Source organism: Sipha flava, unplaced genomic scaffold, assembly GCF_003268045.1.
Source record: "Sipha flava isolate LNK unplaced genomic scaffold, YSA_version1 108_pilon_pilon, whole genome shotgun sequence".
NCBI classification, from domain to species: domain Eukaryota; kingdom Metazoa; phylum Arthropoda; class Insecta; order Hemiptera; family Aphididae; genus Sipha; species Sipha flava.
The window spans coordinates 425601-443627 of record NW_020271725.1 but is presented as its reverse complement, the minus strand read 5'-3'; the positions used below and the strand labels follow the sequence as shown (position 1 = coordinate 443627).

Below are 18027 nucleotides of genomic sequence, written 5' to 3'. Positions count from 1 at the left end.
TTCTTTATGCCAATCTTCACACTCGTGTTGCCTTTTGGTACTCTTTTCTAAGGAAATGATGTCTTCTTTTGCTTCTTTTGTAAGCTTCAGGCTATTTAGATACAAGTTTTTTCTGTTATTTAATTCCGATGTCGATAAATCTGGATGTAAAACGAAGTCAGGTCAACAGCACCATAGTTCTCATCGGGACCAGCAAGTTTTTTGATTTTAAACGTTGAACTGGTGTAGCAAATAACTGACGTCTCCGTCTTGAATCCGATAATTGCTGACTTCTTTTTATGTACCTGCCATGAAAATACATATAGTATTTAAATTAAATTATAACTATTTTTTTCACCTTTTTGTAAATACACCAGGACTCTTTTTGACGACTTTTTTGTGGAATAACGAAAAGCGATTTGCTCCTGCATTATATGCAGTAACTGCAGCATTACATCGTAATTCATATGAACCTCGAAGACACAAATTTACCCTTTTACCCCCAACAAATTTGGCCAAAATAGAGTTATAATTTTCTGCTGCATTGTTGTTTAAATTAAACATCAGACTTTCTGTATGATATGTTAAAGCGCTTCTTATAGAACCTATATCATCCCATAGGCCTACTCGTTTCATATCAATCACATGATTTTCTTCACCTATAAATATAACAATATATGTACTATGAAAATGATACCTGTATTATAAGTTACGTACATTCTATCCGATCTTTATGTTTTAAAATTAAATGTGATTATTTTTTTAAAATAAACCAAATTAGTAGTATTTCACATAGATATATTAATATATATTTTTATAAATATATTATTTTGGTAATTGGTATAATTACCAAAAATATGTATAGGTACATTTTTTTAATTACCATCGGCAAAGTTTTAAAATGTCAATATACAATTTTTATATCTTATAGGTTTACGTTATTAATACTATTCATTTTTTTTCTATATAAAAGTAGGTATTTTTTAAATTATTTTACTCTTTTTATTATGAATTTATATTATGCATGATAATTGACCTACCTAAATTTTTTCTTTTGCAAAAGTAATTACTGCAATTCTCATGATCGTCGAATACATGTTTAGGGCTATTTACAATATCTTTCTTCAACATTTTAATAGAATCTTCGTAGGAAATATTGTTTTGTTGTTTTCTGTACTTTATAGCCTTTATAATTGCCGCATGAAGTCGTTCGATACGATTGACCAATAAACTACGCATACATCCCGGTACATTTTCACCTTTACTACTTTTTTTTTTTTGAAAGCTCATGAAGTTTATTAATATAATTCCTCAAAATATGGTTGGAACATTCTATTTTTTTAATAATGACGTCAGGACCATAAGGTTTCGCCAAACGTAAACGTTTAATGACATTGCTATCGCCATCACCTATATTATAAATATAATTACAAAAATAAATTGAAATATAATACAATTTATAATTATAAGGGTAAGTTGTTACTTGTTACGTGTCAATTTGTCATATTTTTTTCGTAACAACTAGCCCCAAACTTTCCTACTAACCAATTAATAACTGTATTTTATTTTTGAATAATTATGTACTCGTATATTAGACACAAAATATATATACGATATAATATACATAATTATTCAAAAATAAAGCACTAGGCTTACCAATCATCCGATTGTATATTAAATTATGCATGTCTAAACTATTTTTAATACCATCCACTATAATGTCTGCTTCCATTGCAGTTGAAGGTGCATTCCAATTTTTAATGCAGAAATGATCTTTACTTTCTAAATCTAATTTTAAAAACCGATGACAAATACAACAATATTTGTTCCTTATGCCTATAAATAAAATTTTTTTCGTTCTCTGACCAACCATACAAGCCTAAAATTAGACAGTTTTTATCAAGGCTTGAAACCGGTACTTGATACCGTTTTTGAATACTGTTTAAAACCGTTAAAAACAAAATCGATACCAAAAACGAAGAAAATCAATAACGGTATTCAAAACCGGAATCTAAAGCGAAAAATATGAATAACGGTATTCAAAACCGAAATCGAAATTGGAAAAAAATATTTACCGTTATTCACAACCAAAATCAAAACGGGAAAAAATAAATACCGGTAACTGAAACCGAAATCGAAATCAGAAAAAAAAATGTCGGTTTCAAGCCCTAGTTTTTATACTCTTTATAGGTATTAAAATGTCCATAAAATTTAATAAAATTACAATCAAGACTATATTTTCTATTATCTTGTATTCCATTTGTAAACCTTAATTATTAAACCTAAAAGTTTAATTAATTTGAACTATACGATGATGCATTTGAATACGTTTTGTCGAGTATAAAAATTTTAAATCTATGAGAACATGAACAATTGAAATATCTATACGTAGTACAGAAAACGTGTAAATGCTTTCAAAGTTATACCATCTTAATAGAATATTTATATAAACATTCAATACTATTTTAATATCTCAAAGATAATTGTTTTCCAAGTTTCGATAAAAATTTAAAAAATTATTCGATTTTAACGAAACCTGGTATCTCGTAAATGTTTTTTTTTTTATAATTTTTCGTTAGTTTTCCTTAAATATTTGGAAAATTAAAAACTTACATTCTAAATGTTTCAATCAAACAAAATGTCTTGTCAGTAAAACAAAAAATTAAGAATGTATTAAGTACATAGTATTTTAAAGACGTATAATAGTAATTTTAAAAACATTATATGCTTGCATATGTCATACATTTAGGTAAATCGAATCTACAATTATTTAAATAATGATTACTTACTTTTCACCTTTTCACTCATACTACTATCATATCCGGATGGACCTGCTCCTGATGTCGCTACTTCAATATTAGTTTCAATATAATTATTTGGCGTGATTATTTCAGGAAAATTCATATTAGAACCAGTTTCTATGTTCTGAAAGATAAAATTTATTTTATTAAAAATTGATAATTAATAGAATTCAAAAAATTAAAATAAGTATTTAATAATAAATTGTATATTACTTGACTGTCGTTGTCATTTTTTTTGCGTTTTTTAGAAGTCAAGTTAGCTAAATTATGTTTTGGTTTTTTTTTTGGAACAAATAACTTGCGCCGTGATTTTATTCCAAAATGCCAATCTTTTCCCATTTTTAAAAAAATACTTTACACTGTTTAAATTTAAACTATTTTATGTATAACCACAACTGTTTACTAAACTGAACACCAAAAATCAAAATATTATAAAAGTGCACAATATAGCAAATGAACGAGTCGCGGTAAATTTTTCTGTATCCGTTTCCGATTCCACAATCGTTCAGTCGGGCACCGGCTAATGACGATCATTATCACGATAACGAATATGAATTCGATAACCGATCAACTTTAATAATTCTCAGAACAACCGCTGCGCATGCACAAGTCACTGAATTTAGGTATTGAATTTTTTTCGTTTTCAAAATCAATACGTCAGAGTTAAAAGAGAAAGATTTATTTAGTTACTTCTAGTGACCCGATTTACATTTTGAAAATAGATGTATATTCGTTAACCTTTTTGCTAGATTATGTAGGAAAAATAATTGAGATTTTAGAACGGTTTGCATATAAATAACATAAAAATAATTGTATGGGTTTTAAGAAGTGAACAGTGTTTTTTAAGCCTCATTGAATAAAAAAATTAAAAATGTTTCTCCTACATAACCTAGAAAAAGGAATGATGAATTCATACATATATTCAAAATTGAAATTGGACATCGGGAAGTACTAAAACTAATCTTTCTCTTATTGGTCTAAAGGCATATAAAATACAGCATGCTCCAACAGCCTTAACTTATTTTTATAATTAAAATTTACCTTTGATAAAAATAATAAAGTTATATGCATATTTTTATAATTGTAATTTGTGTTAAATTGTTAAAAAATTTAAAATGTTTACCTAAACCCGAACAATAATAAAGATTATTATATGCCAGTTTTAAAGAATTGCATTGTATTTTATTTATTCGCAATCTTAATTCTAATTTTTTTGAAAAAAATGATTTTTGTTTATGAGAAAAAATAAGGTCTAAAAATTATGGTTATCCGTGACGTATTACAAGTTCTGTAAGTGGTCCGTAGTGTCAAAAAGTTCGGGAACCACTGATATAAATTAACGAAATTAATTAATTATTAACTTCGTACTTCAACGGTGTAGTTATGACGAGTTTACCGACGATAATACAAGACTATGACGTACCGTTTACAAAAATGTTTTTGTATAGCCGTGTTAAAAGTTGATTTCTTCATACTTTAAACTGAGGAATATTTAAAATAACTTTTTATGAATCATCATATTCAATCAGTGATTCCCAAAGTTATTCATCCACGGATCCTTTTTTTAACCAGTATTTTCTCGTAAATATTAAGTTTTATTTAGCTGTGAAGTATATTACTCATAATATGTATCTATATAGGGAAAAACTATTAACAAAATAATGAACGAGTATATTTAATATTGTATATATTTATAATATACCTACCTGGCCGGATAATAACCGGAATGAGAATGCGTAATATTTCAAATTATTCTCTTATCGAAATTTTAATAGTTTTTGTTTTTGTATTTAAGTTAACCGAGACTTATAAAAATATATATATATATATATATATATTCGTTGCTTAAATAAAGATCAGTAATTATTATATTAATGAATTTTTTATTCTAGAACGAACGGAGCTCTCGAGGAGTAATTGAGGAGCCCTAAGGGCTCCGTAGAGTACAGTTTGGGATCTGCTGTATTAGATCATTAGACAGTACTATGTATAAATTACGTAACATACAAAGTTTATTTTCCAAACCAATTATGATAATAATATTGTTCACTTCACCCCTCGACAAGAGTGATTGAAAATTAATTATACACGAAGTGGTAGACTAAACATACTCATTAGACAGTGGTAGGTTGGTTTGTAGAAATTAAATAATTGAATTAGCTATAATACGTGTTCAAAAATTATATTTTATACTTATCCTTGTTAAATTTTATGATTAAATGGATCATTTAAATATACAGCTCAAGAGTGCAGTCAACCGTCAGAAAATTGTATACAGTGGCATGGCAAAAGTATTATTTTGCATCAATTGCTCCTTAAAAAATGTTGATAGTTTGTTGGCCACCTCTGCTACAACACACCTAAATGATTAAGTATCAATGAAAAAAGAACCATATTTACAAAAATTGCAATCAGAGGAAATATAAAATTGTCCACCCACCCCTTAAAAAAAATTAATTATCGATTGTATATAATCATTTTTTTTATTTTCTATACATTACTTGAGTAAATATCTTGAGACTGATATTGGTTTTATGCTCAAACCACAAGGCATATAAACAACATTAATTTTTTAACAATTCCAGAAAAACTGTAAATTATAATAATTTAAAGTAAAACTATGAAATCATCACTTTTTTATGTATTCTACAAAACATTAAACATTAAATTTTAAATTTGGGTAGTAAAAATTATTATAAATATAATTAGTTATTTTAGAAACTAACACAGTATTTTAAGTGGTTCATTGTAAAAACATTTTAGTACTCTTAAATAGTAGTTGATAGTTGACACATTTAATAAATAACAGGCGTAGTATTTAGTTCAAAAAATGTATTTACAAAAGTTTTTTGAGGAAGTTCAATAAAGATGGTAAAAAACATAAAAAAATCATAAATATTTGAAAAAACTATTAGTGGAAGTTAAACCATTAAAACCACTTTAAATAATTTATAAATAAATACATTGTTTTAAATTTGATTTGATTTTTATGTATTAAATAGTTACATTATTATAAATTATAACTCAATAAATTTTAGTTATTTTGCTAAATCATCACAATTAATGTAAGTGGTACTAATTTTGAAATTTTGAAATTCATTGAAAACAGTATCAGGTTCAATAGATTTATCAATAAGTTTCTTACGTTTTCTTTTTTTGTATTCATCATCAGAAACTATGTTATCATTGTTAAAAAGCTTTTGCCAACTTTTCATAATCATTAAACATTAATCGTAAAATTTGAATATATTTAATAAACGAATCATACAAACTAACTACTCTGCTTATATCAATATCAACAGACTGTAATAAAAGACTAATTTTGTTAAATGTAATTAAAATATCCCTTTAAAATGCAACTATGTATGATGTTTCTATTTTATTAATTTGTTGAATTAAACCTCTGTTTTCATACCGTACAAATGATTTTTCATAATCATAATTTATAAGCTCTTTTAATATTTTTTTCCAACTTTTTTTTTATTTTTAAACAGTGACAAGCATCTTCTGTTTCTGACTATCATGCGTTGGATAACATTTTTATGGTTGACATACAACACAGACTTAATTCGTTTATGTTCTTGGTGTGCGGAGATAAAAATATAAATATATTTTGAATAAAACAAAAAATAATTTGTTTCCATAGGCGTACGTAGACCTGTATTTCAGGAGTTGCCTATAATACTTTTGGACCCTATTTGAAATAAATAATACATTGTAATGTAAAAATAATTAAATAAACATAACTTAAATTTTTTATTTAATATTGTGGTATATTAGTCCCAATGAACATGTTTTCTTTGACTCTCGTATATTTTTTTTGCTACCTTCGATTATTTATGTATTGTACTTATGTAGTCAATTGCAGCCATTATAACAAGATTTTGCACGAACATTTAGAACATTTTGTTTTATTTTTTTTCTATTACGGAACATCATTATGTCATTTTTACAAAATATTTTAAAATAAATTACATTTGATTTGAGCAATATCATTTGAAATAAGGGCCCCTTACTCTTAGTCATAAATTGTAGGATCCTATAAAAACATTTTGGGAATGACGGACACACCCGGCATTCTCTCTGTGCTCGCTTATGTTTGCTTATTTACAGAAATTTGAACAACACGATCCGATTATATTTGTAAAACTATAATATAAATGTATATTTTCTATTTTTAATATGTATTTCCCATATTTATACGAAATGTTTACAAAATCAATACTCCCAAAGTATTTTATTGACATTCGCTTGATAACGAATAAAAACTTCTCTCTGAGCCTTCCCTTAAATACAGGCTTGAATGTACAACACTACTTTTAATACATAAAAACAATAACAAATAAACAAAAAAACATATATTTTAAACAGTACCTATAACATTTTATTATATGAGGTATGAGTACAATATTATTTCAAAATGTTTACAATTACATTATTTGATGCATTAATATTAAGATATCAAACTTACATTTATTAAATCGAAATACTTAACTTATTAATTCTTTCATTTTTTTCTTTTATTCCATTTCCATCAATTCTAAAACTAAGCTTCAACTTAATATTTTTTATTTTTATAGAATTCTACCTAATTATATTTTTAACACATTTAAACACTTTCCCAACATACAATACTAGTATTATTTGTTGTTTTAGTTACCACAATTTACATTTACTTTATTCCTTTTCAACTAAGTGTATAGAACAGTTAAATACAATGTGAGAAATATAGCAAATAACCAGGTAGTTGTAGAAATTCTAAGCAATGAATGGTTTAGAGATACTTTTATATAATATACATATTACATATTATATAGATTATAATACATATACATATTTTCCTATTCACATAATTGACCTTTAATTTAAATATAAACTTAATTTTACCTTTCAATTAATAATAAATATACAAAACGCTAATAATTGTATTATGTTTAAAATTAAATACTATACTTTTGTCTGCTTATCTATAATTTTTTCTTTCTATTATAAATTTATTAATTAAAGCTTAAATATAATCTAAGGTTTTCATAATTTAAACTATTAATGATGAAATACTTAACCATCAAATATTTCATTTTTTTTTTTATTAGAAAATAAAATAAAATTAGAATTGAATACAATATTTTATTAAATTTATATTCTTTTTAAACATTATGATTTAGTCAACAGTTACAATTTCTATTTTAATTTAAAATGAATAAAAGAATTAACCGGCTAGAATTTCAGGTTTTTATTTTAATTAAAAGGACTGCGATTTTTTTATCAGTTTTATTAGTTAAAAATAAATTAGGAAAATAATACACAAAAAAAACCTGTAAAAAAAGAGCCATTTATTCATATCTTTATCCAATTTGGTAATTTAGCCTTATACACGACATTTAAATATTTCATTACATTCAATGTATATTTTTTCCTTTGTTTTCAGTTTCAAACTAATTTTCTGATATTTAGTAATTATTTATTATTGCTTACTACCTAATTTGTTATTCAACAAATGTTTAAATGTTATTATTATTTTTATTATAAGAATAATATAAGAATTTGTTTTTATTATAAGTATACTTTTACAATGAAAATGATGAAATATAATAAATGCGTTTTAACATCCAATGAGATTAGTAATATTTGTACTCTACGATAATAAAACAAATCTAGTTAAGTACTTTTATTAATTATATTCAGCTCTTAAGTAACATATAATTAATGTTGACTAATATATTCTAAAAACCATAGCGTCTCGTTGAAGAAACAAAATATATTTATACTGTATAATATATCTGCTAAAGAATGATTGAGTCATGAATAGATAAAAATATTTACTGTAAACTTTTTTTTGTTTTTTATTAGAGAATACACTATATCTGTTATTAATTTTTTTTTTTTACAATAAGCCTATGTACAGAATGTTTTTTTTTTTTGACATGAATAATGGTCGATAAAAGAAGCCACTCAACTATGACACTTTTTTTACTTGCTTAGTTATTAAAACCTAATTATGGTTCACGAGTTCTCTACACCATTGGCGAGCTAACCGTCTTGGAGAATTTCCGGGAATATTATTTGAATTGAGTTGCCTAATGAGGGGGTTTTAGTGGTTGGCTAAGTGGGATCGAAATCGTTTATAAAGATGGTTGCGGTTTAAGCTATGGTGTTTATATGAAGATCGGAATGTAAAGTGTGGTTTGAGACGTAAAAGGGTGCGCCTGTTCTCAGGCGAAGAGTTTTTGTTTGAAATGATTGGATTTTCTGAGGGTTCGATGGTTTAGCTGCTTCCCATTCCTGAATACCGTAAGACCAAATTGGAACTAATAGCAATTTATACAAGTTTAATTTATTTTTCAAATTAATTTTTGATTTTTGGTTTAATAAAAAATAGAGGTTTCTGCGTCTTTGGTTAAGTAATAATCTTTTTTTTCTAATATGGTGAGCCCAGCTAAGTCTTTTGTCTAAATGCATGCCTAAGTATCGATCGTTTGAGGCCATGGAAATGATAGAGTTTAATGTTATAAGAGGAGAAGTACCTTTATGAAGATTGAATGTTACGTGCAATAATTTGGAAGTATTGATTTTGACTCTCTATTCAGTATACCAGGTAAATAGTAGGTTTAGGTGATTTTGAAGATAATTTAAGGCCAAGATAGGCTCATTATGAGTAGTGGAAAGTGCTTTGTCATCGTCATATTTTGCTACAGAAGCGTTTAGAGTGGTTGGTTGGTCGGCAGAAAAAATGTTGAACAGAACTGCAGATAGTATTGCTCCTTGAGAGACATGGCAAGGTAGTGATTTTTGAGGTATGATTTAAGAAATAGAGAGTAAGGGGGAGTTATAATATTTTTTTTTAAATTAAACAGGAGGCCTTGTGTGAGGCTTGCGCAACATCTAAGAATACCGTAGAGCAATACATTTTTTTTCTAGTGTTAGAGAATGGTGTCAATCGAACGGTTGATTTAGTGGATGGTTGAATGGGAATTATGGAAATTATAATAATAGGCATAATTCGTTTAAAAATAAGTTTTTCACAGAGGTTTGAAAAAAACGGTAAAAGACTGATAGGGTGATATGAAGAGGGATCTTTGGTTGGTTTATCTGGTTTAGTAAATAAGACGATAATAGATACTTTCCATTGTAAGGGGAAGTAATAGAGTCTGAGTATTAAATCAATGTGAGAAGTATAATTGCTTTTTTGGGGAGTTGACGTGCTATTTCGGCTGTGATTAGATCAAAACCTGGGGATTTTCGAAGGGGAAATAATAGTATACAATTTAAAATTTGATTTGGAAAGAAAGCTTTGGTAGGTAAGTATACAAGTAGTAGATTTGTTAAAGAGTTTTAAATTTCTTCTGTAAATTTAGGATTTTTAATATCTTGATGTGGTTGGAAGACGGAAGCCAAGTGAGTGCGAAACATTTTAGCTTCTTCTATCTCTGTGTTGCACCAAGTGTTATCATTATTTTTTAAAGGATATGACATTACTTTTTGTTTAAGGCAGTTCCGAGTAGCCCTCCATAATGATTCATTTTTTATTACGAGAGATACTGTCCACGAGGAAAAAGTATCAGATCTTTTTTTTGATTAAGTACGTTTGAGTTTGGCATTGAGATTGTTGTATATTTGTTTATAAGAGGGTAGTCGATTATTTTCCAGATGGCTCGAGCTCTTCTTTTTTGGACTATTAAGTCTCGTACATAAGTTAATTGATTGTGGTTTATGAGGAAAGGGAGTGGAGATATTCCATACTGAGGATTGTATTAAAATAGTTAATTTTTCGATCGCATTTTCTATATCTTTTGGGGTTTTAATTTAGATTTAAGATTAATTTGTTTTTGTAGGTCGTCTTAGAATGTTTTCTAATTCATAATTCCATTAGTAAAAGAGATCTTTTATAGGAGAATGGGGGAAGTGGTTTCAATAGATAAGAATACTGGAGAGTGATCTGAGCATGGATTAAGTAGATTTTCTATCTGGAAATGTAATTGTTTGGGGATACTGGCTACAAATATTTTTAGAATACCTGTTTTTTTTTGAGGGGGAAGGTAGGCCAGTATGTAAGATTTGAGGGGCTTATTATTGAGAAAAAATTTTTATTTATAGTACTATGTAAACTTAAAAAATACTTTCAAAAGTAAATTAAAAAATATTTCATTTATATTTTTTTTAATTATTTATAGAAAAAATTATAATAATAACATTTCAAAATAATTTTTCTAAAAAATATTTAAAAAAATCCACAACTTTCTACTACGAAAAAAAAATTGGACACAATATCGTCTAACCCAACGGATTTCAACCTTTTATACTTTGCGACCCCCTATAATGTCACCAAGGTGTCTAACGACCCTTTAGTAATGTAAGCATTGAAAAATTTTACAAACTGTTATATTGTATTTATTTATGTATAGATTTTACTAAAAAAAGTATATTATAAAAGCCGATTGGCGTTAATTAATAAAAAAAAATAAAAATGATGTAAATTTTAATATTTCTTCTAATTTAATGACTCTTTTGCTGTTGTTGATATAATTTTTTTATCACATGATGCGATTTTTTCACATTCTTGTTCAATATTAACCATCGCTACTTCAGATTAAAGTTAAAAAATAATTGATAAAGGAAGAATATAAACTAAATTTACAATTATTAGATAAAATTGCATAAACTTTAGTAAAACTTTATAGTTTTAATAAGTGCTAACACTGCATAAATATATAAATTATTTACATATTTCCTCTAATAGCTACTAAAAGTGTTTGCTTTTCATATTTAAGGTTTACAGGTTAATTCACGTTGAAGTAATTTTGAAATAATTTAAAGCCTTTATGACGTAAAAGAAATCAAGTATATTTTTATTTATTTTGATACTTCATGGTATTAATATGCATTTAAGTATTTATAACAACTATACACTTAATACACTGAATTCACTATCCATAAAACAAGTAAGAACTTCCATAAATATAACGAATACAGTGGTTTGACATTAGTAACCACGGAAACAATAATAAACTTTAAGGCTATAAATATATGTATGTATATATGTTTGTATCACAGTTATATGATTGATTTAAAAACAATTTTTTATCTATATTGAATAAATGTGGGTTAGTGATTTTAACACAGTGGAATTTACCGCAGGTCAACTTCAATATCAGCTGAAAAAGTTTTTCGATTCAAATTTAATTTAGTCAATTTTATTCTTTCCACTGATTCAGTTTTAAAGTATAATGTACTGAATTTAAAGACACTAGCACGTCAAAACTATACATCGATAACCTCTATTAAAACAACTTCATCCAACATTATTCAATCCAATTCACAGTGTCTAATATGTGAAAATGATTGATTTATTTAATTATAACTATATCAAAAGCACGTCAAATACCGAACTAAGTAGTTTATTTTCTTGATGTTAATAACCAACAAAAATTTATAAAAACATAAACGGAAACATTTATGGCATACCGGTTTTCGGCAAAGTCGAATTCGTTGTAACTCAAAGGATAATAATTGTAGATAATTGACATTTTCACTAAATGCTTATATCACCGTTTTTTTTAAGATCATATTATTTTCTTAAAAGATTTTTTAAACACCTATTTATTGAAAATTGAAATGTCAGTATTCTCCGAGTTTATTTTTGAAAAGGTTAATAAAATATTGGTTTTACAAAACTTCTGAAAATGAAATACCTAATTCTTGTCTACATATCTACTCGTATTACTAAAGAATGGAATAATAATAAATTTAATTTTCAAAAAAAATATAAGGGCGTTTGAATAAACGATAAAAATCATGAAAATTCGTTAGATTTTTTAAGTTAAAAATACATAACAGTTTTAGTTTTTATGAAAATTGTGTATAAGATTTTTCATATATTTTTCTTCGTAAGCAAAAAAATAAAATTATTTGAAAGTTGCAAAAACGTTTTACAAACGTTACAGCACTTTATGCCAGTCACTCACAGTATATAGCTCCTAGAATTTTCGGCAATTTCCGATGTTTAAGTGCACAATTTTTTCATTAAGTAATACCAAAATGATTTTATAATTTTTTCTATAAATATTACGAAATTTAAACGGTCGAATTCCAATTCAGATTTAGTAAGTGTTTTGCATGAATTTAGTTGTTTTAATTGAAATAGATACACAAATAAGACTATCGACTGCACCACGTCTTCACGTGCCGCGTGCTTTATTTATCTACCTATCTTTGTATATGTTACGCCGAATTTATGAAATCAGCAACATTGTCACCGATTGCGTGAAATCGGCAAAGCCCTTCTAAAAAAATTATAAAGCATAATTTAATTTAAATAAATGTGTAAAACACTGGAAATATAATAAAATAATAAGTACATTTTAATGTGTAAAAAATTAAATAAAAAAAATTGTATTTTATTTAAATATTTTGGCAAATATGGCCTGGGTTACACACCGAATTACACATCATATTATATTTTTTACATGTGCACTTTTTAGATGTACAATTCGTACGACAAGTATGTCAGTATATAGCCAATCAATAGCCTTGTCCAGTCTCAACTGACCTCAATCTAACAAGTTCCCGTAGTGAATATTCATTTTGTTAAACGTCTGCAGTCTTCAGAGAACAGTACTTTGTAGCTGCCAAACTGTTCCGCTCCAGCCATGTGCTTAAAATCCCTTCTTTAGTCCATATACGAAATTTGCCATATTTTTCTTCTATGATGACTACAAGAAAGTTGGCTGCATCACCTCGTCCTCGATCCACAAACAAGATTGACACCATGTTGGTATGTTGGTTTGACTGGTAATACAATGTGCTATTGTCATCAACTTTTAAAGGAGGGAGGACATTTTCAATTACTTCCATAAGCCATTATTTGTAATTATATCATAATAATGTGTTACTGAATTTGTGCAATTGGCAGAAAAAGACTGCCTAATTCACGTAATCAACAATCAAAATTTGCCGATTTCATGAATTTGGTAGCCCAATTACCGAATACACGTATTCGGCGACAACGTTGCTGCTTTCATGAAATCGGCAATTTCATAAATTCACCGTAACATATATATCACAGTCACGTAATTAATTGTCTCGTTCCACAAAAATGACAATATTTCAATTCCTTCATCATAGTATAAACTGGATAAATTGATTTAAGAATACGTATTTCGTATCGAAGCTATATAGTATGGTGTCAAATACATCTCCTAAAATTCTTCCATAAAAATAACACTAAATGACAGGAACAAATGTTTGGAAGACGAAGACGGCTTTCGTTCTCTGAAAACACCTAAAAATAAAAATAAATCTAAATTCTACAAGGAAACCAAACCAAAAATATTCTCCTCGCCAATCCGATTTATATCTCTATCTCATGATCCAAATTATACTTATATATATATATGAAACTGAAGAAATTGAAGTTTCTTAAGAACCTAATCAAGAAAATAACCAGAAATTACCATTTTCAATCATTATTCAAGATGAAAATTTCGATTTCAAGTTGTTCAAGTGAAAATTAATCAAAATTGTTGAGTGCCAAGGTTTTTTCTCAAAGCCTCACAGAAAATATTAAAATTCAAACAAATTCATCTGGGAATTCAATTATTACATTTCTTAATAATCAACCAAATGCACAATGACACACATATCAATAACAAAATTAAAAACCATTCCGTGTCGTTAAAATAAATCAACACCTTTCAACATCCCGCGATGAAATAACTTCAACTTAACTGTTCTTCAAGTCACTAACGTTTTACAAAAACATACAAAAATTGCCCTACAATTCTTCGTCGACTTAGAGAAAGATAATATTAGTCATATTATTTTTGATATCACATGAATTCTGCACACAAAATAAAATCGAAGAATCGCATTATAGACGGGAAAACAAATAATACCAAAATTGCCAAGATCGCGGTCATATACGCAGCTACTGAAACTATCAACTGAAATGCGCATGCGTTGTGAAGAAAACCATTTATCAAATTCTTGTTCCAAATCCTAGGAGTTTTCAGGCACTTACGCATTATGTCAAGGAAACCACCCGGGTAATTATAGAGGCTTTCAAATTAATAAAGATCAACAACATCAACGTTATCCTATAGGTCAATATCCCCTCTTCTCAAAAGTAAGTCCCTCGTCAAACCAAAGCGATCCACCAGCGACTACTTTACCAGTCTTACTTGCAACCCAAACGCTCATACTCTCAAGCCACCAATAACTTATAGTCAAATTCCATACAACTACAAAATGATCCTCATCTTTCAGTTTTAATAAATTGTATAACAGAATTTACATCAATGATTACACCTGTTCGAGCTGGTTGTCCAAATATAATATTGTCGACCTTATATGCGGTTTTCCCCGCGATAACCGCGACCGACAGCGAGCCCCGACGTCGTCACCGTCCGTATTCTTTTACGGACCCCCGCAGTCGTCGTCGTATGTTCGCCTCCGACGCCGACATATCGCCGATCTATCGTGACGAGTGTGCTGTTTTACTTTGTTTCGTTCACGCTGGTGCGCCTTTTGTTGATTCACGCCGTTTTCTACCTTCCGCGTGAATTTGCGGTGCGTTGTGCGCTTTGTCTCGTGCGTGTCGTACTCTGGCCGCCGTACATTTTTGCGGAGTTTTAATATCACCATCGTGTGCGTTGCCGCCGGTCGCCCGTTTCCTTTCGCCGTTGTGCGTGTTTGCCGCCGGTCGGTTGTAGTCGCCGTTGTGCTTGTTTGCCGCTGGTCGGCCCTTCGCCGTCGTGCGTGTTTGCCGCCGTTGTGCGTTGTACCGCCGGGCGTGTTTTGCACCGTCGTCACTGCGTCGCCGTTCGTACGATGTATCGTTGTTCGTGGAGTGCCTGCCCGCTCTCGGCAGCAGGAAGCTAGCTGCACTGTCGTCGATGTGATTGAGTACACTACCGTGGTTGGCTGTATTACATTTTATACCCATGTCTTTATGTTTATATTATCATATTTTCTGTACTATTATTATTATTATTATTATTATTACTATTATTATTCCGGGCGCCCGATCTTATGTCCAATGTGTTGAACTATGATGAATTATTATACAATTACTTTGGACGAATAACAAACCTTGTTATGCTCACTTGTTGGATTTTAAGTGTGAGGTGACCAGTCAAATGTTCTACCCGATCGAACAACACCTTTAATTTCACTTCTTACAACAGTCATTTCCCGCTTCGTGGAAAAAAATGTCTTATAATACATTCATATCTAACTCTCATTGTCTTTCAATGGAACGCGAACGGCATTCTAAAACTTATTAACGAATTAACTGCTATTACTCCCCAAAAAATAATAGATATTGTTTTAATACCTGAATTCCGCCTGAAAGATCGTTCCCACTTCACAATTCCAAGCTATCAAATTGTTTAAGCAAATCACGCTGTTAGTACCACCCATACTAGGTTAATATTATTAATTCGTTGTGTCTTTCAATTTCAACTTTTTTTTTTTTAAATATAGAAAAATGCTCTTTGTAAGTAATTTTGTAAACAATTTATTTTTACCTGACTGGACGGTGTATGAGAAAAGAAAACGTCAATTTCCACTACATCCAATATAAATTTAATTTAGTTTGTATTAGTGATAAAATTACGTGACCATTTTCGTTGAAGTTTACGGGAAGTGTTATTGATTAGAATGATTGAAAGACTTTTATATTTGAGTTTTTTATACTCAAAGTTGAATACCACACGTCATATATATTATATTGAGGATAAGTAGGATGAAATAGCCGGTTCTACACCACCATTGGTTTGGCAGTAGGGCCTATTTGTCCTTGCTATACATTTTTAAATACACTATAAAAACTTTGTTTTATTTCGCATTCCTCAAGTATTTATTAAACTAAATATAAATAATCGTATTATTAGACCTCTTATAAAATATATTAACATTAAATTGATAAATCGGTAATGTAAATTATTATTGTTATTTTCGCTTTATGTTTAAATACCATCGTATTGCATTGTATACATCTGTGAACGTATGTATATTTTTACTATCTAATTTTACAATGATAATTTTATCAATGTATTATGATATTTTTGTTGAAATTTTAGTATCTTTAAATATTATCTATATATGTATTAATTAAAAATGTTTTGTTTTTGTTGAAATTATAAGATTTTATAGGTTATTATATAAATTATATTTATTATTTGATATTACGTAATGTGATTTTGCTCAAGAGATAAGGCAATATTGTCTACTCTCCTGTGTATTTAATGAAGAGATATATTATTGTTTCTAAACCCAAATTGGGCATTTGGAATAATTTTTTTATCACTTAATATTGTATTCATTATTTTTTGGGAAATTTATAATGTAGGGAGAAGACTAATGGGTCTGCAAGAAGAAGGAGTATTAGAAAACTTGCTTGACTTATGAATAAATATAATGATTAAATACTTCCAAGAGGAGGGGATATATGGTAAACGGAATATTTAATTATAGATATAAGTGAGTACGATTACTTTTTCCAGAAGTTCCCCTGTAATTGTAATTGTTATCAGGTTATGACCAAGTGATTTAATATTTTGTAATTTCATAACAATTTTTTGAACTTCCGAAGAAGGATTTTATATCCAAGGTCAAGTCCATATTTTTCAAATTCGAATATAATTGTTATAAATTCTGATATTGTTATTATTATTATATACATTATTAAAGATATTCTGTGTGCAAAATGGAGCCAAATGTAGTCGACACGATTATTTCAGTTTGTGGGCTTTTAGCTTCTAATAAAAGAATCAAATGTTAAATTCTTAAAAGAAAAAGAAAATGTTGAGCTCGAAAATGGGTTGCTAAACGTGAAGAGCTTTGCGCGTCAAGAATGCTACTACCTAAAGACTATAAAAGCTTTTTAAGAATGAATAATGGACGTTTCAACTACATTTAAAACATTCTTCGAATGGCATTTTGGACGAGAATTTTGATACATATCCGTGTCGTCACAGATCTGATTAAACGACTCGTTTCTAGAGGACTGTTAACACAGACGTAAACACATCTACACGATCTATCCAAGTCCTTGTCATAGATTCGAGAAACACGGACGTATTCTCGTATAGATATAAGATTTGATAAGTGAATACCGCAATTAAGCTATAAAAATATATTATGATAAAACATCGAAGAACATCGATTTGTTAAATTTTTAGAATAACATAAATTATACTGCAATACCTATGCCTGGCATATAATAATTAATATGCATTGATTTCTCAAA

The 18027-nt window shown here is 28.3% G+C and overlaps 3 protein-coding genes across 6 annotated transcripts in view; 1 reads left to right on the top strand and 2 right to left on the bottom strand.

The window, feature by feature from the left end:
* Nucleotides 1-18027, top strand: part of LOC112686647 (probable G-protein coupled receptor 139) — a 139600-nt gene that overhangs the window by 103676 nt on the left and 17897 nt on the right. The window lies entirely within an intron of this gene.
* On the bottom strand, nt 15-1316 carry LOC112686670. Its single transcript, XM_025559067.1, has 3 exons — nt 1020-1316; nt 338-638; nt 15-284 (listed from the first exon to the last, which is right to left on the bottom strand). Exons 1-3 carry the CDS (start codon nt 1267-1269, stop codon nt 158-160), a joined length of 678 nt encoding a protein of 225 aa, XP_025414852.1. The 5' UTR covers nt 1270-1316; the 3' UTR covers nt 15-157.
* LOC112686678 lies at nt 1669-3230 on the bottom strand. Its single transcript, XM_025559079.1, has 3 exons — nt 2994-3230; nt 2769-2904; nt 1669-1858 (listed from the first exon to the last, which is right to left on the bottom strand). The coding sequence occupies exons 1-3, from the start codon at nt 3117-3119 to the stop codon at nt 1755-1757; spliced, it is 366 nt and encodes a 121-aa protein (XP_025414864.1). The 5' UTR covers nt 3120-3230; the 3' UTR covers nt 1669-1754.